Source organism: Hyperoodon ampullatus, assembly GCF_949752795.1.
Source record: "Hyperoodon ampullatus genome assembly, chromosome: 8".
Classification (NCBI taxonomy): domain Eukaryota; kingdom Metazoa; phylum Chordata; class Mammalia; order Artiodactyla; family Ziphiidae; genus Hyperoodon; species Hyperoodon ampullatus.
In genome coordinates, this window is record NC_136921.1 from 8,346,648 (window position 1) to 8,372,789 (window position 26,142).

The 26,142-nt window shown below is 45.6% G+C and overlaps 2 protein-coding genes across 5 annotated transcripts in view; one reads left to right on the top strand and one right to left on the bottom strand.

Annotated features, from left to right (window-relative positions):
- Positions 1-28: 28 nt before the first annotated feature.
- Positions 29-25,323, bottom strand: COPS7B (COP9 signalosome subunit 7B; the record flags this gene model as incomplete). Of its 4 annotated transcripts, none has more annotated exons than XM_079710416.1 (6): positions 29-187; positions 6,026-6,131; positions 8,013-8,215; positions 11,257-11,345; positions 13,600-13,675; positions 25,261-25,323. In XM_079710416.1, 6 exons carry the CDS (start codon positions 25,321-25,323, stop codon positions 29-31), a joined length of 696 nt encoding a protein of 231 aa, XP_079566542.1. The 4 variants fall into 4 exon arrangements, with proteins under 4 accessions (XP_079566542.1, XP_079566544.1, XP_079566543.1 ...); XM_079710418.1 differs by lacking the exon at positions 25,261-25,323 and adding an exon at positions 18,098-18,268; XM_079710415.1 differs by lacking the exon at positions 25,261-25,323 and adding an exon at positions 18,098-18,259 and having other exon boundaries at positions 55-187; positions 5,970-6,131.
- Positions 25,324-25,902: 579 nt separating this feature from the next.
- The window catches only part of PDE6D (phosphodiesterase 6D), a 45,399-nt gene continuing 45,159 nt past the window's right edge, over positions 25,903-26,142 (top strand). The window contains exon 1 of the mRNA XM_079710590.1: positions 25,903-26,079. Coding sequence (XP_079566716.1) covers positions 26,030-26,079 — 50 coding nt within the window. The 5' untranslated portion in view covers positions 25,903-26,029. The remainder of the gene's footprint in view (positions 26,080-26,142) is intronic.

Genomic DNA, 26,142 nt, shown 5'->3' on the forward strand with positions numbered 1-26,142 from the left:
TGGTGAGTGCCAGCTGCCCCAGCCGGCCCTAGTGGCGGCTGGAGACCAGACCTTTCACTTTGGACATCTTCTTAGTGGGCTGCCTCTGCTCAGCGTGGGGGGGACACTCTCGTTCAGCCAACTGTTGCTCCATCTCCTGAGCTGAGGAGGACGCGGTAGCTTTGAGTGTCTTCTTGATGTTGGTAACCTGGAGGGAGACACAGAATTGGTGTGATCAGCTTGTAAGCGCCAGAAACTCACTGCAACTTGTTCTCGCTATAAGGGGGGCCATGCAGGAAAGAAGCCAGACTCCTCTGCAAGAAAATCTGAGATTATCTTCAGAAACTCAGATGAGAAACAAGCAGGGGCTGCTCATGGAAGATACATGCAAATGAGTCAAGCAAAAAAGTAGAACTAATGCTTTCTTGGTTGAAAATGGGGAATAAGCCAAGTGGTAGTGGACCATTTGGCAAAAAGGTACAACACAGCAAATGAAAGAAAGCACTGGTTAAAATGGCCATAGAAAAAGAAAGGGTGACACAAGATGCTATACTCAGCTCATTACTGTTCACATATGAAACCACAGATACTTTCACCAGAACTTTGGGAATACAATTCCCAAATTCCCACGAGCCCTTCTTGAATAAGCAACTAGAGGATAAACTTCAGCCAACTAAGTGACAAATGACAAAAAATGTAGTAAAAGAAAAATGCGACCACAGTACTGTTTTCAGCATTCCTTTCTTCAATTAACAGAGAGGCTCCAAAATATTTAAGCAACTCCTAAACATATCCTATGCAATATCTGTGTATTGTTCTAGGATGAATGTTCTACCATTTTTTAATTAGTTCCCAGTTTGTTTTTCACTTATGCATGGTGCTCCTGTGAACAGCCCTCCATGTTTACCTTTGCATACTTTGGTGAACACCTGTGGAGGACATATTCCTAGAACTGAGCTTTCCACATCAAAGGGTTTGCACATTTTACTTTAGTAACTATTGCTATACTGCCTTCTGAAAAGTGATTGTACCAACTTGTCCTTCTAGCAATTGCGTACTCCTGTGCCCGTATTTATACACATTCCCCAACACCAATTCTAATGGATTGTTCATGCCTTTGCCCTTCAGCTAGCTGAGGTGTATTGGTGCAGAGTGAGGTGTATGTTTGTCAGTAAGAAAGTAAGGGGGGGGACTTCCCTGGTGGCGCAGTGGTTGAGAGTCCACCTGCCGATGTAGGGGACACGGGTTTGTGCCCCGGTCCGGGAAGATCCCACATGCCGCGGAGCGGCTGGGCCCATGAGCCATGGCCACTGAGCCTGTGCATCTGGAGCCTGTGCTCCGCAACGGGAGAGGCCACAACAGTGAGAGGCCCGCGTACCACAAAAAATAAATAAATAAATAAATAAATAAATAATAAATAAAATAAAATAAAAAAGAATCTGCCTGCCAATGCAGGGGACACAGGTTTGAGCCCTGGTCCGGGAAGATCCCACATGCCGCGGAGCAACTAAGCCCGTGCACCACAACTACTGAGCCTCCACTCGAGAGCCCGCAAACCACAACTACTGAAGCCCATGTGCCTAGAGCCTGTGCTCCGCAACAAGAAGCCACTGCAATGAGAAGCCTGCGCACCGCAACGAAGAGTAGCCCCCACTCGACTCAACTAGAGAAAGCCTGCGTGCAGCAACGAAGACTCAACGCAGCCAAAAATAAACAAATAAAATTTTAAAATAAATAAATAAAAGAGATACTTGTTTTTGTTTTACTTCAGTGTATTTTGATGGCCTTGGGGGAGAGATTAAGAAATGTGATTTCTCCATTATCACCGCTTTATAAAATAACAAGGTTTGTCCAGTTTGATATGTTTTCTAAGCATTCATTCAAATGCCTATTTACCTCCTCAAGGAGCTTTTTCTTATAGAAACTATCTCCCAGTAAGCTATTATTTCAGGTGCTCAGTGACCCTGGTAAGCCAGGAAAAGAAATGAGACTTACCCCAAGGAAAAACCTGGTTTGTTCTGCACTTCTGACATGCCACTCAAGACCCTGTACCTTCCTTCCCTTCCACAACATGTGCCCTCCACTCGAGCCACGCTAGTCCCCGGCCTCACACCCGGAAGCAGTCATTTCTTCTGCCTTGTTGCCTTTCCTGCACCCTGTTATTCCAGCCTGGGCAAGCCTCCTCCTTCGCTGGCCACCTCTGACCCTACCTCTTCCACAAACCCGTCCTGACCACTAACCTCCCCATAACCTACATTGCCTGGCAGCGCCCTCTCACTCTTGGATGGTGGCCTCCTGTGTGCTGTGTCTCCTCTGTGTTTCAGGGGTTCACATCTAGCTTCCAGTAAGACTATGTACTGACAAAGTTGAGTCCTCCACAGTCAGGTAAACATGCCATAGGGAAAAAGAGGGCTTCTTGGGCAAGTGTCTCTTAGCCTAAGAAATGAGGTCCTTTATCTTAAACAAGGCCTCAGCCTGGATGGGGGGAATGACGTGGCTCACAGTGGGTACTATTATGGATATGTCCTGCTCAATCAGTTTGATTGTTAGCATTTTAAACACAGGGAACTCACAAAGTAGACTGCTGAGCCAATAACGGACTCTCATAGTTGAAGGGGAGTTAAGAGTCAACTAGCTTTTTGTAATAGCTGTGCAGGTCTACCTGCAGATAGCTCCTTCCGGGACCCAAGAGTGGCCACTCATGTAGGTCCACCAGTTAAGCCCATCTCAGCTTCAAGAAACAATCCTGAGAAGTGTAACTCCTCTTTCACAGAGACACCCTTTAAACGATGACTAATATCCCGCAGACTTTTCTTTGGCCTAAATGCCCTTGACCCTTCTAATTTTCTTCCTTGAGTAGTCTGGCTTGCAGGCCATCCCCATCCCATTACCCCAGATGACCTAGAGTTTGTCAAGCCCCTCAAATCATGGGCCTCAGGAATTTTCAGGTGGGACTGCGCCTGCTAACAAAATCACAGCCTAGTTCTACTAGAGACTTTAAATATTCAGGCAAAAGGAGAAAGAAGAGAGTCTTAGGGTAGGAAAACCTCTTTGAGCTATTGGGCAGAGCAAAGGGAGACAACAGAAATAGAGTGCACAGTGGGGAAAGGGCTACACAGAAAAGAAGAACGGGGAGATGGAGAGAAGCACTCTCCAGGAAGCACCGAGAAGCACACTCTTGGTGCAGCACACAGCCAACAGGCTCAAGATCTGTCACTAACTTAACTCCTGGGGCATTTTCTACATAAAGAAAAACAGAGCTTACTTTGTCCAATTATGCTCTATTACCTACCTGACTGGAACACAGCCTATTTTGTGAATGCAGCAAGAACTACAGATTGACATTCCAGAGAACATCAGACTTATAAGCACACTGAGATATGAAGAAAAATACACTCCAAAATCAAATGTAAATGAGGAGGTGCTTTGTGGAGGTGATCATTACCTCCCCTCCAGAGTATCTGCTCAGAGGTAATGAAACAGCTCATAATGTTATTGTTCTATCTCCTCCAGGTACGCTGGAATTGTAACTAATTATGTGCTATTTCTGTGAAAAACTAAAAGGAGAGAATATTCTTAGGCAGTTTGTGATAGGGCTGACTTCGTTAAGAGGGAAGACTCTTAAAGCTAATAGTCAACAGAAGATAGCTGCTGTTATAAGATGCTGTGGGAGAAAAACGTCAAGTTTTCCCCTCTGGGAACAAGCAATCTAACTTAAGGACAAATAAGAAAAGATCAACTCAGTTGAGAAAATGACTAAAAAAGTTAAGTCAAGAGTAACGGAAGCATAAATACAAGCAGAATAGGACAGAATTACACCTGTTTGTGGTTCATCTGTTTTATTTTCAGGTCAACAAATACTTAGTGAGCACCTTCCACGTGCCTTCAGCTGGGGGACGGTCAGCATCCTACACATAGTAGCCAGATCATGCATTTGTGAATGGAAAAACTGTCAAGGCTCTGGGCTTTGACCACACTCCCACTCTTCCCATACTTGTCTGTTCTAGATTTCCTAGAAGATTATTAAATTAGTAGACTGTTTTAATTGGTAGTGGAGGTGACCTTGGAGGTTTCCTCAAATTTCTTTCTCTCAAACTTAATCAAATCCTTACTGCCACCTGGTGGCAGCATCAGGCTCTGCCAGCAGGAGCAGCTGTGTTTTCCAGCATGTGTGCTGGCTCTCATTTAATAACCATAATTTAAGGAGCCCACACTGTCGTCTACGTATTGGTCGTGCCTCAACATTAGGCAGTGCCTTCCTTCATCAGATGCCATTTTTTCTGGAAATAAACTTGAGCCATTCAAAATTCTAAAACTAGTATCCTTCAGTTTTGCAAACGACCACAGTCAAGCCCACCACCTGCCACACAATTAGCAACAGTCCAAGCACAATGGGGCAGCCAGTAGCGATCAGACTCCTCCTCCTGGGCCACCAACCAGGTTTAAGTGTGTTTCAGGCTATCCCAGGTCAGGTGGGCGTTTCGCCTCCAAATCTACTGTTTCCAGGGTTTGATGTACAGGGAAGAATCAGTGAATATTGTCCTACTTTGCTCAGACATCAATCCCAGGTCAGAGAAGTGACCAAAATATTCAAGAGGGGGATCACAGAGCTTATTAGAGAAGCTGCAGGCTTACTTTCCTAATTGCATCTCTCTTTGACTAATGCTAAATTAAATATAGTTCACACTTCTTTGGCTAGAAGTAGAGTTAAAAATTTACAGTGGGGGCTTCCCTGGTGGCGCAGTGGTTGAGAGTCCGCCTGCCGACGCAGGGGACGCAGGTTCGTGCCCTGGTCCGGGAAGATCCCACATGCCGCAGAGCGGCTGGGCCCGTGAGCCATGGCCGCTGAGCCTGCGCGTCTGGAGCCTGTGCTCCGCAACGGGAGAGGCCATAGCAGTGAGAGGCCCGCGTACAGCAAAAAAAAAAAAAAAAAAAAAAAATTTACAGTGGATGGAACATTCACAGAGTAGGTATGCATATATATACAGGGATGTGTGTATCTGAAATAAATGCACTCTAGTTCATGAAAGCAGAGTTCAGCAGTCCACTGACACTTAGAGGGTGTGCCTGAAATATAAACGCTCATTTGAGCACCTATTATGTGCTCATTAGGCATGGGACAAGGAGCTGCGCTTACAAAGACCAGGTTTTCTTTTCAAGGAGTACATACAACAGAGCAGGGGAAATCTTCAAATTTTACAAATCCCCCTTAGAAAGGCACAACTACTTATTTCTTATGTTCCTTAGCTGTAACTCTGGGTCCCATTCTGCTACACTCGAGGATACCTGACTTCTAAAATTCATTAAATACCATTAATGCTTCAAGCTCCATCACGCTAGAAAAGGACTTTCAGTGCTAAAATTCTGATCTTCAGGGCTCCAAACAAATTGGGAGATGGCTCCACAGGTGTCCAGGCTATAGGCAGACAAACGCCCCTTAACTCAAGGGCTGGAGCCTGCGTCCCTCCCAGAGGCTAAAAATGTCTTGAACAACCAGGCGTCTAACACCACAATCACACACTTTTATCTTCACTTGCATTTCATCCACCGAAGTGTTTCCTTTTTCAAGATGAAACATGTCATGCATTTTAAAAGGTCACAACATACACATACAGATTAGAGAAGAATACAGTGAACACTGTGCACCCACCACACAACTTAAGAGGCGGAGCAGCGCCGGGGCCTTGAAGCCCCATGTGCCCCAGCCCAGCCGCACCCCTCCCTCCGCCCCGCCTGGTAACCACCATCCCTCCATCCATCTTTAAGACCCATCCCCACACTCGTTTCTTTTGCTCTACAGCTGCGAAGTGCGTGTAAACTGAGGAATTACAACAGTCCGCTCTCTGAGCCCGCTCACGTTCCGGTGACCAGGAATCAGAAACGAGACGGACAGCACCAAGAGGGGGGCCTGGGTCGCACTCACCTCTACCCCAGCACCTCACCCAGTGCCCACTAGCAAGTGAGTGCTGTTTCATTTACGCCAAGATCACAAGACAAGGGACAAACAGGGATAGCCTGGAGTGGGGACAGGCGTTCTCTTCCTCACCTCGGCCTCTACCTGCTGCTGAGTTCGGCTGTGGTTCTCCTTGTACTGGTTGGCTCTCAGAACTTGCTGCTCGATGCCCAGCAGGACTGCCTCGCAGCCATCGCACCTATATAAGAGATAACCAGCCCTGAGCCCCAGAAAAGCCTGGTAGTTGTTCTCCAGCCTCCCAAATCTCCCTCCCCGATTCCTTAGAGACTTCCTGTAACACTCCATCTGCCAGGGCTCTTGCCCCTTCACTCCTTCAAAAGACAGGTGTTTCTGAATACATAACATAGGGCATATGGAAACAAACATGGAGGATGTGGGGTGGTTTCTTAGAATACAGCTTTAAGTGCCAACCTTTGTATCCCATGGGAAAGCTTCACAGACTGTGCAATTAAAGGAATTAGGAGAGACTTCACAGGTGGCACTGATTAATCAGTTTTCTCAACAGAAAAAATTATTTTCTAAAAGCATCCTATTTTGAAGATTGCCCTTTTTCTCAGAAGTGTGTTACTTCCCAACTGCCACCCTCTCCTCATTATATCATTTTCCCCACTTTTTATTTTGAAAATTTTAATACGTTAAAAAAAAAGTTGAAGGTATAGTACAATAAACAGCCACGTACCCTCCACTTTAGAGCCAACAGTTGGGAACATTCTGCGTATTTGTGGTGCCACTCTACATACCAATTTTGTTTCAAATCTAACTCCAATGCATAAAAACAAGTTGTAAGAATTTGTACTAGTAAACATCCTGGAATGGGGGCTAGAATAGGCCCTCTGGGTGCAAACACGTTGAAGCCAGACTATGGAGGTGAAAAACGGCGTCAGTCATCTCAAAAATGGAAAAAGACAGCCAACTTTAGTGGGACTGGAAACCTAGATTTTGTATGCCAGACCATTTTCATGTTAGGGGTGTTTTCTAAGTTTATTTCCCATTTAGTCTGACTTCACTATTTTAAAATCTTTTGAAAGTTCCTGCTTGTGTCAGATGTTGTAAAGGGAAGGTGTCTGGAGTCACACTTGGGACAGAACCTGGGGTAAAGCGTGGGCAAGTATATGCCTGGGGATCCAAGAGTAGCTGAAGTGAGGGAAACTTAGGGGCTGTGGACCCCCAGAGGGTCAAAGCTGGGCTGTACATCCCTGGATACACACCTCTAGAGGCTAAGCCAGAGAGTCAGTCTGTACATCCCTGGATACACACCTCTAGAGGCTAAGCCAGAGAGTCAGTCTGTTTAAAGACAAAATGAACCCCAGCCCTCTGCACAAAGTCTGCCTACTCTGCTTCATGACCTCCAACGTGCCATGTGCTGCCTGGGAACACACTCTCCTCACCTCCAGTTATACTCTCACCCTGGCCCTCCTTCACAACTCAGTCTTGAATAACACCATAACAAACCCGTGTAGAATGTGCAACAGCTCTTGCGAACATCAAATTCCATTAAAATAGAGTACATGCAAATGTTCCACTTCCTTTTATATACCAGAATATGGTTATCAAATATTCTGTATATGAGTCTGTGTTCCAACTTAGAATAACGCATTCCTTGTCGTCAATATCCGTCACAATATTTTACAAACACTAGCCCAATGTTACTGATGCCGAACTTGGTTCTCTTATCCAAAGAATCTTACCAACACTAATTCCCAAGCTTGGTCAAACACTGAGGATGAGTTTGCAAAGCACAGGATCAGTGTCACACAGCGAGGCTTCAGAGGCTCCACCTGCCAACTCTGGGCATTTTACAGCCTGCTACTAAATGGCCCCCAACTGCATAGAACAAGAACTATTTTACAACCATGGCACTAGGAAACCTCAAGTGATTCCTACTGCCACACAGCTGTAGTCACAAATGCAGCCCCACTCCCTAGCTTGCTGTCCCAAGGCCCCAGCTCCCAGGCAGCCCCAGCTGATACCTGGAGACCACATTTCCCCAAACAGAGGCATAGGGGATGCTAGGTATCCCCTCCCTAAAGAGGGGGGCACCTCCTTCTTTGAGCCTCACCATTCATGCAAGGTCTTGACAATATTATTGATATCTTTCTTTCGGATGTCACGGCCAATGCAGAAGTCCACTTCTAGCAGCTGGTTTCGCTGATCCAGCTTGCCCTGGATGATATCAGTGTAGACAGCCTCGATGATGAGGTCTTCCAGTTCCCGGAGATTCCGCATCTCCAGGTCCTTCAGCAGCACGGAGTAGGGGATACACTACAGATAAGGTACATGTGATGTTTACAAAAACCATTGGTAAACATTAAAGAAAATTCAGGTTATTACTCAGATAGCCAACATATGCCTCAGGGCTTTGGGAAATGCAGTCTAGTGGGAATTATTAACATCTATGGCAACAAGAGATGGATAAATGAGCTGTGAGACCTGTGGGATCCAAACAAGACCCACAGCATCTAGGAACGCATTCTCCTCCATCCTCTGCCTCCTGGACTTTGCTCAGCTTCCAGCTTTCATGCTCTGAAGCATACTCTTAGAGATCCCAAAGACTCTTTCTAGAGGAGAAAGGGATATCCTCAGTATCTGGCACTCTGCTGCCTTTTGGAAGCTTGCAGAATTTGTATAAAATGCCAGATCATCAAAAAAAACTCCCAAGAATCTCAGACACTGGAGAACAAACTGGCTGCTTGCCCAGCAGAGCACAATTAAAAAAACTTACAGGCTAACGCATCCACCTACAGGTGGCCAGTGGATACTGCAAGCTCAGAGGTCATCCTGAAGTTTACATGTTTTCTTGGTTTCTTACAACCAATGTCAATTCCCCAACAGTAGTCCTGTAATGGACTGTACCAACATTCTGCATGACTCCAAGACAACTAGATATCTAAATACCAGTTTTCTGTAAATCCTATGATACATCACTATTAGTTTGAAAATTAACACAGCAATCAAATCTGCAGAAACAAGAGGAAGATGTATGAGGAGAAGAGGGCAAACATACCTGGGGAGTTTTCTATGACTAAAGGTCTGAAATCCAGGGTTGATACAGGGGCTTAGAATGACAGGTTGGACAAAGGATTAAACTCCGAAATATACAAGCAGCTCATGCAGCTCAACAGCAAAAAAACAAACAACCCAATCCAAAAATGGGCAGAAGACCTAAATAGACATTTCTCCAAAGAAGATACAGAGATTGCCAACAAACACATGAAAGGATGCTCAACATCACTAATCATTAGAGAAATGCAAATCAAAAGTACAATGAGGGCTTCCCTGGTGGCGCAGTGGTTGAGAGTCCGCCTGCCGATGCAGGGGACGTAGGTTCGTGCCCCGGTCCGGGAAGATCCCACATGCCACGGAGCAGTTGGGCCCGTGAGTCATGGCCGCTGAGCCTGCGCGTCCGGAGCCTGTGCTCCGCAACGGGAGAGGCCACAACAGTGAGAGGCCCGCGTACCGCAAAAAAAAAAAAAAAAAAAGTACAATGAGTAATCACCTCACACCAGTCAGAATGGCCATCATCAAAGAATCTACAAACAATAAATGCTGGAGAGGGTGTGGAGAAAGGGGAACCCTCTTGCACTGTTGGTGGGAATGTAAATTGATACAGCCACTATGGAGAACAGTATGGAGGTTCCTTAGAAAACTAAAAATAGGACTACCACACAACCCAGCAATTCCACTACTGGGCATATACTGTGAGAAAACCATAATTCAAAAAGAGTCACGTACCACAATGTTCACTGCAGATCTATTTACAATAGCCAGGACATGGAAGCAACCTAAGTGTCCATCGACAGATGAATGGATAAAGAAAATATGGCACATATATACAATGGAATATTATTCAGCCATAAAAAAGAAACGAAATTGAGTTATTTGTAGTGAGGTGGATGGACCTAGAGACTGTCATACAGAGTGAAGTAAGTAAGAAAGAGAAAAACAAATACCATATGCTGACACATATGTATGGAATCTAAAAAAAAAAAAAACGGTTCTGAAGAACCTAGGGGCAGGACAGGAATAAAGATGCAGAGATAGAGAATGGACTTGAGGACATGGGGAGGGGTAAGGGTAAGCTGGGACGAAGTGAGAAAATGGCATGGAAATATACACACTACCAAATGTAAAACAGATAGCTAGTGAGAAGCAGCCGCATAGCAAGATCAGCTCGGTGCTTTGTGACCACCTAGAGGCATAGGATACGGAGGGTGGGAGGGAGACGCAAGACGGAGGAGATATGGGGATATAAGTATATGTATAGCTGATTCACTTTGTTGTACAGCAGAAGCTAACACACCATTGTAAAGCAATTATATTCCAATAAAGATGTTAAAAAAAAAAAAGAAGGACAGGTTGCAGAAACGAGGGAAAAAGTCACTCCTACTCTTTGCTACACTTGAGAAGTTCATGATCAGGACAAAAAAAAAAAATTCAGGTCCTCATTTCCTAACAAAATAGACCTCCCACCTGAAGTGCCCAGCTGAGAATCAGAAATTTGTGATTAGGCCAGATAAAATAATTTTAGCAAGTGAAACAGCAATCCAAGAACAAATATACATCTCTCCAGCTCAATCACAGAGGGGAAACGCAAAAAGCAAACTTTTTCAAAGGCACAGCCCCACAAAAACTGAGACATTTAGGCTGGGACTGGGCAGAGAGCCAAAAATCAACTATAAATTAATCAAACCTGGATCTTCTTTGTTAATGGCTATGAGCAGTTGGTTGCACGTCTTTTTCTAAAAAGAAGAACTCAGAGGTATAGTGGAGTGGTATCTTACAGAAGGTTAGGGTCAGAAGTTAGCATAGAAGGCAAAAATTCCAATTAGTATAATTAACCTTGAAAATCCCCAGAGGAAGGCAGCATATTAAAAAATCTGTCTCTCAGTAAGTTCAACATAGCAAGTTTTTCCTCCAGCACGGGAACAGTTCACTGTGCACTGAGCAACAGCTGAAGCAGTTAACTTGCCTTGAGATGTCTTGCTGTTTGAAAAATCTGTATCTTGAAACAGCAGTCTCCTTTAAGCATGGCAAAATGCTCACAGCACGTGGGGTGCCTCGGCATGCCAGAACTGAGACCTGCTGATTCACAATCACTCCTGGGCATACTTTTCCTAAATGGAATGGTGAGTAATTATCTACACTATTTTAACTGTTATATTTTTCTCTTTTGTCCTTTGCCAGGCAAATTTTATGCATTTATGACCCAACTCTACTGTGTGTAGCTGGGAGTTCCCACACTGATGCCAATGAGACACCTGCCTCGAGGTAAGGAGGAAGACAGGAAAGGATTTGGACCGTACCTTCATCCTTGACGCCAAGCTCACGATGGTAAGGTGTTTCAGCTTGTTCTGCTGAGCTGTGCTCAGTTCTGGCAGGCTCTCCTTGTTGGCTGCTCAGTCCCACCCACCACAAAAATCAAGACACAAAATAAAATTAGGATTTCTTCATGGAATAAGCGCACCAACTCCCCACATCAAACCTACTATTGAATCACTGTCATGACTCTGCACTTATTCACTAGGCAAATGTTCCATAAGCACCTCCCATCTTCTCTGAAATACCATGTCCTTCCAAAGAAGACAAAACTGAATCTCTACACACAAGAAGCTTAGTCTCCTAAGAAGCTGGGCATGAGTGCACAAAACGATATGACAGTTCTCTTACTGGAGTACTATTTTCAACATGTCTTCACTGAGCGTCTGTTTTGTGCAATGCACTGTCTTAAGTGATTCAAGGGGAACAGACGGGCCTTGTCAGGGCTGCTACACTCCGCAACTCCAGGAGCACCAACTACCACCCAGAGTTGTGCAACTCAGTGGCCCTGGACGTGTCCTCAGTCTTACCATCCAATGTTTCGACAGCTACAAATGCAAGAGAACTACCAGAAGAAAGGTACAAACTACCAGAAGAGAACAAGAGGGTGAGGAGAAGGGGGAGAGACAGAAAGAGAAAAAGAGAGAGGAGGAGAGAAAAAAGAGAGAGTGCAAGTGAGTGCAGTCACACTGGGGAACTGGGGAGGTACAGGAGACAAAAAGAAAGAAAGGTGGACTATGAGATGATCCTTGAAGGATAGGCAAAATTTTAGCAATAACAACAATAGCAACAGCAATGGCACCAGCCAAGGCAACATATATGGCAAGCTTTACTTAGTGTAAGTGCACACACAGATCCATTCATATCTACACACATCCAGTTAGTCCTCACAACAGCCCCACAAGACAGATTCCAAATGTCTTCAATTCCTTATCCATAATGCTGGATTCCAAAAAGGTGACTCCACACTGCTTTTTCTCCCTTGAGCACGGTGCTGAAATTCATTTGGTGGCAATTCCTGACCTAAATTGAGTTAGGCTTTTTATCCCACTTGTTGTGAATATTCATTTGTTTTCCTGCAAAACTGTGAATGTGTTTGACTACCGGTGCTGCCCACATCTCTCGAGGGTGTTACATAAAAAAGTATATGCATCATATTACCTTTTTAAAGTCCCCAAAATTCTAAATTATGAAACGTCTAGCCCAAGAAGTGCAGATAAGGGATTGTGGACCTTTTTATTACTCCCATTTTACAGACAGGGAGACTGAGGTACAGAAGATCATTTAATTTACCAAAGAACACACAACTATTGAGGTGCACACAGAATATAATGCAAGAATCCTGGTTCTAGAGTCTGTAAAATGCTGCTCTTTAGTGAGGATGGAAACAAAGGATACATGCATTGGAACAAAGTGAAGGTCAGAAAAAGCTGGCAAGTGGCAACCTGTCCAGTCTGGCAGCAGCACCGAGTAAGTAGAAGTGACCATGGAGAAAGAAAATGAGAAAAAAGGGGAAGTCGAGGACATAGTAGAGAAGACCCTGAGTCATACCACTAAAATAAACTGCCAGGCCTATGTCATATCACTAAAATAAACTAGGGAAGCCAGACAAAAATGGCTTGGGTGGAAGGTAGGTTAGTGTTTGGACATTCATGCACCTCATTCCTGATATTTAAGATTCTAATTTATCAATACAATGACTCAAATGATCTACAAAAGAGAATGGGGTAAGTAGATTATGGAGTGTTCGATTATGGAATATTAAAAATGACTACAAAGACTTAAAACATGGATAAATTCTTATGAAATAAGTGAATAAAGATATAAAATGGTATACATAATCTAATTACACCTACATATCAGAAAGCATAAGCACAAGGAAGAAAAGTCCAGCACCATAATGCTAACAGTAGTTTAATGGGAGTACAAGTGACTTTTTTCCCTGTTTTCCAAACTTTCTTCAATATGATGATAGTATTTAGATAAAATTTACAATGCTTAAATACTTTACAAAGTATTCTGACATTTCACAACACTCCAAGTGTTCTACAAACACCAGTCCTCAAAAATCTCATCTGGAAAATAAACAAGGGCTATATTTATGGATGAGCATAAACATAGTCCCCATTTACCCACTGGGAAATAAAAGGTGGGAACGAAAGTCCTCATGGGAGGTCACCTACAGAGCACAGTAAAATGAGAAACAGCCAGGTTAGGAAGATACCACCCCATGTTTTATATCCCAGACCTCAGTGACCCTCATGAAGGCAACATATCCAGACAGAGCAACATAATTAAGAAAAGTCTTTAGAGGACCTTAACCAACTCACCTATGTAATCTGGGTATGTTCCATAGGCAAACAGGTTCAGCAACTGCAAATAAGCAGCATTACCTCCTTGTGCAAGCTGAGGAGGAAAAAAAAACGCAGTTCACAGACCAAGCTACCCATCACTGCAGTGTTCAAGAAGAGGGCAGGTGATCACGTGCCACAGTTCTGTACCGTTTTATTGCTTGGTCCCTGAGGTCCCTTCCAACTCTTTGAGTCTTTGGGAAAAAATAAATAAGGCCCCAAGTTTAATTTTTCTCTCTCAGGAATACATGCTTTACACTGCACAGAGCATGCCCAGGAGCTACTTTTGTCACACAGATGCACGCACACACACACAAAGCAGTAAGCACTGGGAGCAGTTCAGATTTGCTCAGGATTCCCTTGCCATCAAAACAGACTGGAGGGGGCTTCCCTGGTGGCGCAGTGGTTGAGAGTCTGCCTGCCTATGCAGGGGACATGGGTTCGTGCCCTGGTCTGGGAGGGTCCCACATGCCGCGGAGCGGCTGGACCCGTGAGCCATGGCTGCTGAGCCTGCGCGTCCGGAGCCTGTGCTCCGCAACGGGAGAGGCCACAGTGGAGAGGCCCGCGCACCGCAAAGAAAAAAAAAAAAAAAAAAAAAACAGACTGGAGTGGCTTCCCTGGTGGCGCAGTGGTTAAGAATCCGCCTGCCAATGCAGGGGACACGGGTTCAACTCCTGGTCCGGGAAGATCCCACATGCCACGGAGCACTAAGCCCGTGGGCCACAACTACTGAGCCCGCGTGCCACAACTACTGAGCCCGCGCGCCTAGAGCCCATGCTCCACAACAAGAGAAGCCACTGCAATGAGAAGCCCGCGCTCCACAACGAAGAGTAGCCCCCGCCCTCCACAACTAGGGAAAGCCCGTGCACAGCAACGAAGACCCAACACGGCCAAAAATAAATCAAATAAATAAGTTTAAAAAAAAACAGACTGGAGCAGCCTTGTCAATATACCAGCTTGGTGGGTACAGCACAAGCCACTATCAATCCAAACGGAAAAAAGTATAGGGTTGGCTCCAAGCTTTAGGACTACATGTGGACTGTGAATGCTGGAGATTAGCACAGCATAAGGTGTGACAGAACAGCCCAGCTGGGACAGGAAACCAGGATATCAGCCCCAAATAAAAATTTTCATTAAAATTACTTATTCCTCGCTAATGCTAATGGCAAAGAGCCATCTGTAGAAGAAAAACAAAAGAGACACTGTTCTGCCAGGAACTTCTCTACTCTGCTCTGCTGCCAGTTACCGTAACTGGGTGTTTCCCTTACCCACAAATATGTACCTGTTACTCTTCCAATTTACCAAACTCAATAAAGTTTAAACAGGAACCAAGTGGTATTCTGTGGACACCAACAATAATACCACTTGATTTTAACCATCTTTTAAAAAAAGCTTCCAAAAACGACGTCTGTAATTTCTGACCACTGAAAGGCAGCTAGCTTATTCCCAGCTCACATATGGAAAAAAACAAACTATGGGAAGATAAGGGTGATTCGCTAAGCACTCCAATGAGAACTCTGGCATCTGAATAGCCCAGCCTACTGTCTCAGGTTACCGAGAATCTCCTGAGGCCCTGAATCAGAAGTGGAAGAGACCATCAAATCTAGCCCCCGCTTTTCAGACAGACGATTACAAAACTAGCCATAAAAGACTATTTTCTCTAAAGCAGACACTCCAAAATTTCTCCCACTGGACTAAGTCAACAAGGTCTTTCTGGCTTTAATTTTCATCCATCTCCTCTTATCCAAACTTCCATATGAAACAACCACCTGGCATATTCATTCAGGCTTTTCACAAACCTGAAGAGACACACTACCCTTTGGTCATCTCTTCTTTTGAAAAATGATGAGCTACCAAGCCATGAAAAGACAGGGAGGAAATTTAAATGCAATATTACTGAGTGAAAGAAGCCAATCTGAAAAGGCTCCATATGTATGATTCCAACTACACGACATTCTGGAAAAAGTAAAAAGATCAGTGGTTGCCAGGGATTAGAGGGGAGGAAGGGATGAAGAGGCAGAACGGAGGACTTTTAGGGCAATGAAATACTCTGTATGATTCTGTAATGGGACATGTCATTATACATTTGTCTAAACCCATAGACTATAAAACACCAAGTGTGAACCCTAATGTAAACTATGGTCTTTGGGTGATAATGACGTGCCAGTGTAGTTCCACACTGGTGGCGGATATTGGTAATGGGGCAGGCTATTCATGTATGAGAGCACAGGGTATACTAGAACTCTCTGTACCTTCCTCTCAACTTTGCTGTGAACCTAAAACTGCTCTAAAGAAATAAAGCCTATTAAAAAAAACCCTCAGTTTTCTTAAATTTCCCTCACAGGATTCCTTTTCTATCTCTGGTAGTTAAATTTTTACTGTAAGCCTACTGTGTGTCAGGCTACATAATAAGCTCTAAGGAAACAATGATGAGCACAACAGACCTTACCCTCACAAAGCTTACAGTCTAGCAAGTCAGGCTGACATTAAATAAAACTTTACAATTAAAAAATAAAACTAGGGGCTTCCCTGGTGGCGCAGTGGGTGAGAGTCCGCCTGCCGATGCAGGGGAGATGGGTTCATGCCCCGGTCCGGGAAGATCCCACATGGCGCGGAGCGGCTGGGCCCGTGAACCATGGCCACTGAGCCTGCCTGTCCGGAGCCTGTGCTCCGCAACGGGAGAGGCCACAACAGTGAGAGGCCCGCGTACCGCAAAAAAATAAATAAAACTAGGTCTTCCTGTTTCCAGCTGTTGCAGGGAGAGGAAGTGATGCCACATCCACACATCTGCAATGGATGATCATGGGGAACTGCTCAAGTTTACTAACCAAGAGGAATAAGCAGACGTACAGCAGCGAGTCCAGTAACGTGAAGACCCACACTCCTTCTGCTACAACGGGCTGATTCACAGCAGGGCTACGGGCATGGAGCCGGCAGCCAATGGCAAAGGTGTCCTAGTGTCATGAAGAGAAGAACTGGCCAGCAAAAGTCAGCCACCCCATATGTGTGGACCACCATCAACAAGAATGCCTGGGCAACGCTCAGTAGCATCGTGCACATGATCCTCAAGAACAAGTACTGCCCAGATCTGCACATGGTGGCCGTCAGCAGAGCAGGCACCACCCTGGGCAGCCAGGAAGAAGCTGTGATGGTGAAGAGGAAGCCAACCTACCCCACCAAGAGCTCCTGAGCACATCCTCCAAAGTAAAAAAGATGTCACCAGACTTTTCGATCAATCAATATAAAAGTATCAATCAATAAATATAAAAATATCCAAAATGGGAAGTAGAGGTTGAAAAAGTATAGGTTGCTTTACATGTCTGTTCCACCTGGTTACTCTTCACCAGATCTTCTCATTTTTTTGTTTGTTTGTTTGTTTTTGTTTTTGTTTTTGCGGTACGCGGGCCTCTCACTGTTGTGGCCTCTCCCCGTTGCGGAGCACAGGCTCTGGACGCGCAGGCTCAACGGCCATGGCCCACGGGCCCAGCCGCTCCGCGGCACGTGGGATCTTCCCAGACCGGGGCACAAACCCGTGTCCCCTGCATCGGCAGGCAGACTCTCAACCACTGCGCCACCAGGGAAGCCCCAGATCTTCTCATTTTTAAGGCACAACAACCAAAAGTGATACCCAAGGTTTTAATAACAACATCAAACAAGCAAACAAAGCAAAAAGGACTACTTCCCAGCTTTTCATGTCATATCTTTCTTTTTTTTTTTGCCAATGTTGGGGGAAGATGTGGAATCTTTTTTTTTTCTTTAATTAATTTATTTTTATTTTTGGCTGTGTTGGGCCTTCGTTTCTGTGTGACGGCTTTCTCTAGTTGCGGCGAGCAGGGGCCACTCTTCATTGTGGTGCATGCGCCTCTCACTATCATGGCCTCTCTTGTTGCGGAGCACAGGCTCCAGACGCGCAGGCTCAGTAGTTGCGGCTCACGGGCCCAGTTGCTCCGCGGCATGTGGGATCTTCCCAGACCAGGGTTCGAAACCGTGTCCCCTGCATCGGCAGGCAGATTCTCAACCACTGCGCCACCAGGGAAGCCCAACAATATATTCTTTATTCATGCCCATCTCATGTTCAATAACAAACATTTTCTGCTATGTATGTACCTGACCAATTTTCAATGTCTATATTTGCACTGGAGGTTTTTTGTTCCTAAGAATGACTGAAACTACCCCTGTTAAACATCAGTCCATGCTTATACTCTACTTTTCTAATTTATCAGGTTCAGTTGGATTTTTCCCCTATCTTTCAAATTACTAGCAACCCAATCTAAATTTGCCCCAAATTCAGATGAAAACCTTGACCAGAAGGAGCCCAGGACATCATCCTTGCCCTCTTCCCCTGCCTCACCAATTCCTCAAAAGGATATCTCATGGGTCCACAATGTTTCAGCACTGAAATTCCTTGGAAACCTGGAGAATCACAGGAAGGTTGAGAACAAAGAAGATGGAAAAATTGTTTAGAAACTGCTCGTACCTCCTGCACATTGGCCAGCTCCAGCAGTTCTCCGAAGACATATACTCCAGGAGCCTCCAAAACTTGGCTTATGAGAGCAGTGAGGGCTGAGCCACTGGTACCTTTGGCTAGTAAGATAAACTGTTCCAGGAGGTTACTTGAGGGTTTCTGTTCACCTGCCATTCTCTGGTCTTGAGATCTGTCCAAAGAAAAGCATTTCAGTCATTCTTCCTTCTCCTTTGCAAAGTCTATGCCTAGTTAATGCTGGATCAGACATCAGAATACTTTAATTTTACAGTATTCAAAAAGAAAAAACAGCTCCTCAGTCCAGATCTCACTTTGTGAGATGGGTAGCGTTTAACTGGGAGTTAAAGGGATTTTGTCCTTATTCAGAGGTTTGAAACACATTTAGTAAAAGCCACTTCATTCCATCTGGCCCTTTGCCAAAGGCAGCACCTTCCAAGCCCTTAAACCTAACCAGGACCTAAAGAAACACACAGGAGTATCTCAGTAGGTGTCTTATATCTACTTCATTTTTAGACTCTGGTTAAGAAGCAGAGAATCTTGCCAAAACACAGAGGCAGCAGATGTAAGCAAAAGTAATCAGTTACAGCTTCGGTGTGTCATTAGAATCCCACCTACAGCCAGATACAGATAAGGAAAGACAAAAAGCAGACAAGAAAGATGGCCCATTTATCAAATAAGTCATTGATCAGATAGAAAAAGGGGGAAATCATCTTGAAAGATAAGCAGCAACGTATTCAAACTAAGAAAATACACACATACATGCTGTGTAAGTCCATGAGGAAAATCCCTTTATTTGGCCTCCTACTGATATGTGACATTTTACCAAACACGACTTCAGAATTTGTACAAAATCTCAAGAAAACAATAAAAAGACTTGAGAAAACAATGAAGATATAGTATTACCATCCTGAAGACATTAGGACAGGAGGGTCCCTCAACTGTATAATCTACTTACTACAAGCTGGGTGTGTGAACACACACACTGCGTATCTATTCTACAGGAGTTCTCCATGAGAAAAGATTACTCCTCCAAAAATGATATATACTGGGCAGTGTGACAAAATGAAGAAGTATAGTAGAGTGAAAAAGACAATAAATCAAAAAAGGTTAGCTTCGTGCAAGAGAAACTAAGTTTTCCTTTGGAGGCAGGCACCAAGAGTGGCAGCCCTTTCACAGTATTACAAAAGCAAGTATGTCGCTTCATCCAGGGTTACCTAAGAAGCTCTTGTCAGAAACAGCAAAAATGAAGTGCTAGGGAATAAAGGTTGCTGAGGGAAGGGGAAACTGGGGGGAGAGGGTAGGAAGGAGATGTCGGGGGAAGGTGATGGTTAGGAGAGGAAAAACAAAACCCTCGCTTCCAAGTGGACACGTGCGAAGACACTGAATGACAGGGCGTGGAGATGGAGAAGGGGTAGAAAAACGGACAGAACTTCGGTCCCTCAAAAAAACCTCGGTCTAAGGAGCAAAGCCCGCGGGGGCAAAGAGATGAGGAGGCGCCGATAATCGCTTTCTTCTTCTGCAGTGGGAGAGCCCGAGGAGGCGGCTAGGAACTCAGGGGAGATGAATTCCCATCCTAGGGGGAGGCGCTATTTTGATGGACGGCAGAGGGGCAAAGGAGCAGCCTTTACGGGTGGGGAAGCGAGAGCAACCGCGGTACGGATGCTGAGAGTCGCGGACTGGGGTGGACTTCAGGGCGGGTGGCGTGTTCCAAGCAGAGCCGCGGGTGCAGGGTGATGAGCCGCGGGTCGCGCTCCCTGGAGCGGGGGCGGGGCGGTGTGGCCGAGGGCTTTTCCCACGGCTGGCGCTAAGCCTGAAGGCCCAGACGAACCTGGCACGCCGGGTCCCACCCTCTCGCCGGCCCCTACCTGTCCTCGCCGCCTCTCCGTCCTCTCGGTCGCTGGCTTGGCCTCCCGGCGCCTGCCCGCAGGTTGTCAAGCGTCCATGATCGGCCCGGCGTCCGACGCTTTTCTGCCTCCGCCGACCCGTTGCCCTTGCGGCTCCCCCGGAAGCCTCCCGCCGCTGCACTCGAGTTCCGCCCACACTAGGTTCCCCCGCCGCGTTTGCCGCCTCAGACCTCCAGTGCGGCCATGGCCGGGGAAAGTGGGTCCCGAGCCGGGCTGTAGCCCAGGACAGGGTGGGGGCCCTGAGGAGAGGAATATAGCCTAGGTAGTACTTGGCCCCCCAACCATCGCCATCACCATCCTGGGCCCTAAATCCATCCTCTTTGGCCGAGCTTTACCCTCAAAACTTCCGTAGGGCGACTGTGGCTACCCTCGGGGTACAGAGACATACTAAGCCTAATAACTACCGTTTACTGAGCGTTTTTCCATGTGCCATGTGCTGTACATTGTCTCACTGAATTCTCATAATAACTCTAGGCCTGTAATATTATTCCCATTTTTCAGGTGACATAACTAAGCCTAAAAATCCAAAAGCCAGGGACTTACCTGGTGGCGCAGTGGTTAAGAATCTACCTGCCCATGCAAGGGACACAGGTTCCAACCCTGGTCTGGAAAGGTCCCACAGGTCATGGAGTAACTAAGCCCGTGAGCCACAACTACTGAGATTGCGTGCCACAACTACTGAAGCCTGTGCACCTAGAGCCCGTGCTCCACAACAAGAAAAGGCACCACAATGAGAAGCACGCACACTGCAAAAAATAGCCCCCACTCGCCGCAACTAGAGAAAGCCCTCGTGCAGCAACAAAGACCCAACACGGCCTTTAATTAATTAATTAATTAATTAAAAAAATCCAAAAGGCGGCAAGTATCAAAGTCTGCTTTGAGGGCTTCCCTGGTGGCACGGTGGTTAAGAATCCGCCTGCCAATTCAGGGCATACGGGTTCGAGCCCCGGTCCGGGAAGATCCCACATGCCACAGAGCAACTAAGCCCATGTGCCACAACTACTGAGCCTGCGCTCTAGAGCCCGCCAGCCACCACTGCTGAGCCCACGTGCCACAACTACTGAAGCCCGCACACCTAGAGCCGGTGCTCCGCAACAGGAGAAGCCACCGCAATGAGAAGCCTGCGCACCACAACGAAGAGCAGCCCCTGCTCGCCGCAGCTAGAGAAAATCCACACACAGCAACCAAGACCCAACTCAGCCAAAAATAATTAAAAAAAAAAAAAGTCTGCTTTGAAACCCAGGCTATCTGAAGCCAAAGACCATGTTCTTCATCTTTATTCAGAAAATATTTTAAAATAAGCAGAAGATGGGTTGAGCCAACGATGGTTCTGTGACCAAAATGACATTCGTGGCGTTGCATTTGGTACTTACCAACTCCCCTGGAAGATGGATAAGAATGCCACGCAACTGAACACTTAGGCTGGTTCCTTTAAAGTATACACCACAGACTTTCAGGTCTTGAAGATGAGAAAAAAAACCCTATTTACCTTTCGTGCATTTGAGTGCAGAAATTAGACAGATGCAAAGGAGCTGAGCACAAACGCATTCATTTATTTAAAAAATTTCTTTAGCACGTATTATGTTCTAGAAGTTTATATGAAGATAAGACAAGGTTCTTGCCCTCAAAAAGCTTCAATGTGTTAAGTGCTATGAGAGAGAGATGACAACACTTTGGAAGCACAGAAGAGAACATGTTAGGGAAGAGAAAGTGGGCATCTTATGGGCAAAAAGGGGAAGAAAAGAGGGCAGTGACCATAGTCACAGAGGCCTGCACTGTGCAGCATACACGAATGCAGAGAAGAAACCCACAGTGACTGGAACCCAGGGTTCAAGGGTAAGAAATGAGGGCTACAGAGCTGGAGTCAGGTCATCAAGGTTCTTGGAAACCACATGCACAGCCCTATACTCAGTAAAAACCTAAATACAGCAAAGTTCCTACCTGGGAGAGCTCAAGGTTCCTGGGAGAGACAGGTCCATCTGACTAGGACAGATGATGCCACAACGAGCCCCAGGGGTACAGATAAGTCTCTCCTGGCTGTGTCCTGGAGAGAGGTGATTTAAGGAAGGCTTCTGGAGGAAATGAGGCTTGAGTTGAGCCTGGAAGAATGAGCAAGCAAATCAGAAAGAATACTAGCCACGTAAAAGAGCTTGTTTGTTTGTTTTACCTTAAGGGCACTGAGGAGCTATTTAGGGTTTTTAAGCTGTGGAGGGGTCTGAATAATTGCCATTTTGGACACTAGCTGCTATAGGAATGTATTGGATGTGGAGAGAACTGGAGGCTGGGAAACCCTTGAGGTGACTGATGTATTCCAGTTAAGAGATTGTAAGATCTTGAACAAAGGTAGCTGCAGCTGGGCATGAAATAGAAGGGTCATTGTTGGAGACATTTAGATACCTTAGAATCTATCAGACCTGGTGACCAGTTGAATGCAGGGATAGAAAAGGAAGATATCCCCCAGGATTCTGGCTGGGGAGGCCAGAGCTGTCTGGAGGTGGTGTTAGAGGATGGGGCTGCAGAGGAGAAGGAGCAAATTCGGTGGTGGAAGGAGAACAACTAAGTTCTGTTTAAGTTCATAAATATTCCAGCTGTGCCCCCACGTCCTCCAGAATAATGCCCAGACTCCAAGGCTGCAGTTAAAGCCCTTCTCAGTATGCCTCCCTCCTACCTATCCAGCTTTGTCTCGCCCCACCTCATTACAGCCCAAACTCCATGCCTTCCCGGCCTAACAGGACTCACATCTTCCCTCTCTGACACCAGGGCCTATGCTCAAACTTGCTATCTCTTCCTTTTCACAGTGCTCTTCCCTCATATTTGTTCAAATTCCACCAACCATGTAGACAAAGGTTTAACCAATGCAAAAAGCACTAATCATAAAAAGGAAGCATTGAACTATGGCACTTGATTAAAATGAAGAATTTCTCTTCTCAGAAGACACCAGTAGAAGACTAAAGAGGCAAGCCACAGACTTGGAAAAGATATCTACAAAGCATGTATCGGACAAGGAACTCCATATCCAGACTATATAAAGGACAACAAATCAATAAGATAATTAGCCCAATTAAGAAAGTGGGCAAAAGACTTGAACAGGCACTTCACAAAAGAGGACATCAAGTAACCAACAAGCATATGACAAGGGCTCAACACCAAAGACAATGTAAATGAAAATTACAATGAGATACCACATTTAGCCAAAATGGCTAATATTTTAAAAACTGACACCACCCTCTATTGCCAAGGGTAAGAGTCAACTAGAACTCTCTCATGTTGCTGGTGAAGGTGAAAATTGGTACAAACATTTTAGAAAACTGGCAGTATCTACTGTTGCTGATCGTATGCCCTCCACACAAGCCAGCAACTCCTCTCCTAGAAATAAATGCATGAGTCCACAAAAAGAAACATTTAAGCATGTTCATTGCAGCTTTGTTAATAAAAGCCAGAAACTGGTAAATGAAAACCTAAATGCCCATGGTGCTACATACATACAATGGAATACTACTTAGCAATTAAAAAAAAAAAGCTACTGCTACATACAACATGGATGAATCTCACGAAAATATTGATGAACGAAAAAGGCCAGACTCATATTGTACTTACTGTATGATTACATTTAAATGAAATTCAAGAACAGCAAAATTGATCTATGGTAATAGAAGTCAGAAGAGTAGTTATCAGGATGGAAGGATGCAGCACTAACTGGGAAGGGGCACCCTGGGAAGGGTGCTGGAAATGTTCAATATCTGGATTTGGGGGTTGGTGACAGGTGTATACATATGCAAAAACTGTGCTCTTGCTGTATGTGTTACACTTCATTAACAAAAAAGATTTACAGATAAAAATTTTTAACACAGAAAAAAATCCTACCCATGCCACCTCCTCAATCAAGTTTTGCCAGCTGAAATATATCTTTCCATGGGGGCCTCTGTAGCATTCTAATGTCCTTTCTTTTGTGCCATTCATCACAGTTCATCTTGAATTTCAGTAGAGTCTCTTTATTTCCCTAACTAGATGGTTATCTTGCTTGTGGCAGTGACCATGCCTTTCACCTTCTACCAACAGAGAGTCTGGCAAATAACAAAAGCTGAAAAGGGTGTTTGTTGAATTACATGGAAGGAAAACGTGGGTGGGTGCCCAGATAGGCGAAAGGAGTACAGGAAGAGGAAGGAAGGCCTCGGAAAAGAGATAGCAGATCTCCAAGGAAACCTTAAGCTACAAATTTACCTAGTTTTTGAAATCATATTAAATGTTGCCTTGAGTAAAAAAGAACAAATCAAAACACCAAGTCTTACCTAGACTGAGGAGAAACAAACATTGCACTCCTTCACTTGCAGGAAAGCCACCAAATAAATGCTTACCTAATGTCGACTGAAGAAAAACGCACAACCTAAAAGTTGTGAGTTATGTTTTATTTGGGGACCTTACTGAGGACTATAGCCCAGGAGACAGCCTCTCAGATAGCTCTGAGGAACTGCTCCGAAGAGGTAACAGAGGAACCAGGATACAAAGGAGTTTTTGCTGAAAAGAAAATATGTAATTGAACATCAAAAGGTTACTGCTAATCAACAAAAAACAAACATCTCAAATAAATGATTTTAGTGCTTTTCTATGTATGGGAAGATGCAAGTGTCTGAGCTCATTGAAATTATTCCTTAGATATGCATCTTAATTATCTGGGGCAAGTATCCTGTTTTTCTCCATCCTGAATTCCCCTCTGGGCCCATCTTCAAGGGTGGCTTCAGTGGCTGATGGCTTGTTGGTGGCCAAAATTTGTTGTTGTTTACTGGAATGGCAGGCAACATTGTTTATTGAAATGGCAGACAACACCTCTGGGTGTTTCGACCTTGATGGGAAGACTTCACCAAGGAGAGTAAGATCGCATAGCCATGCTGCTAAAAATATCATCACCCTAGTGTAGTGGAAAAAGCCCAGACTGCAGGAGACTTAGAGCCGAATTCTAACTCTGCCCCAACTTGCTGTGATCCCTCAACAATCTCTTTGCCTCTCTGGGCCTCAGTTTCTTCATATGTAAAAATAACAGGGGTTGGATTAGCAAATTCTCTGAAGTCTGACTGTACTGATATTCTGAGTATACAATCGATATCTCTCTCAGTCCAACGCAGGAGCACACCAGAAAGCCCTGCAAAACACTTAAACGGCGCCCCAGGCCAACGAACAAGTACGACTTGAAGGAGTCATTTGTTATATTATCTTTCATAATTTAATCAGTGTTTGTGTCTGTTGTTTCGTCCTTACCATGATTTGCAGGAGATTTCTGAGTTCCATGCAAACAGAAGTTACCTCTCTGTGGGCTGTCATCTTTTGAGGCTGAAGAGGATCTTCCCGCCTGGTTTCAAGTCTAGGGATTCAGAAACCACGAAACCTACAAGCAGGTTTATGAACTTGCGCGCACTGCGCGGCACACTGGAATCGAAGTTACAGAGGAATTGAGTGCAGGGAATGCTGGGATTTGTAGTCCCTGGGCTTTCTGTTGCGTGTTGGGATCTGTGGTCCCCCGGGCTCTCCCCTGGAATGCTGGGAAGTGTAGTCTCCGCCACATCGCACAGGGCAACCTGCAGTTATCTCAGAGCCCTACTGTGCCCAGCGGCAGGAGCGGGCTCGAAGCGAGCCTCTGCAGATCTGAAGCCAACCTTCCGCAGGGGCAAACTCTAGGCAACACCACCAAATGAAAATTTAGTCCTACGGGACTTCCCGGGGAGGGCCCTTCCCATTGACGCTCTCCGTCCCCCTGCGAAGCCGCTGAATGTTTCTATTGGTTGGTTAAGATGCCAATCGCCGAGGCGGGCTTTCCATTGGCTTCAGAGCGGGCGCTCCGAGGCTAGAGGGAAGGAGAAGGGATCAGGAGCGGGAGCTGAGGGGAAAGAGGCCGGTCCGGGTCTGGGCGCTGCAGCTGCTCGCCCGAGGTCTGCAGGCCGGGCTGCGGCTCAGTCCTCGGCTCCTGGGCACAGTCTACGAGGCTCCGCCGGGCCAGCGTGGGAGAGCCGCAGGCGGCGGCCGCCGCATCATGTCAACCAAGGACGAGCGGGCCAGGGAGATCCTGAGGGGCTTCAAACTGTATCCTCCCGGGAGCGGGGCTGGGCCGGGAGGACTTGGGAGGCGGCCGCTCGCTGAGGAGAC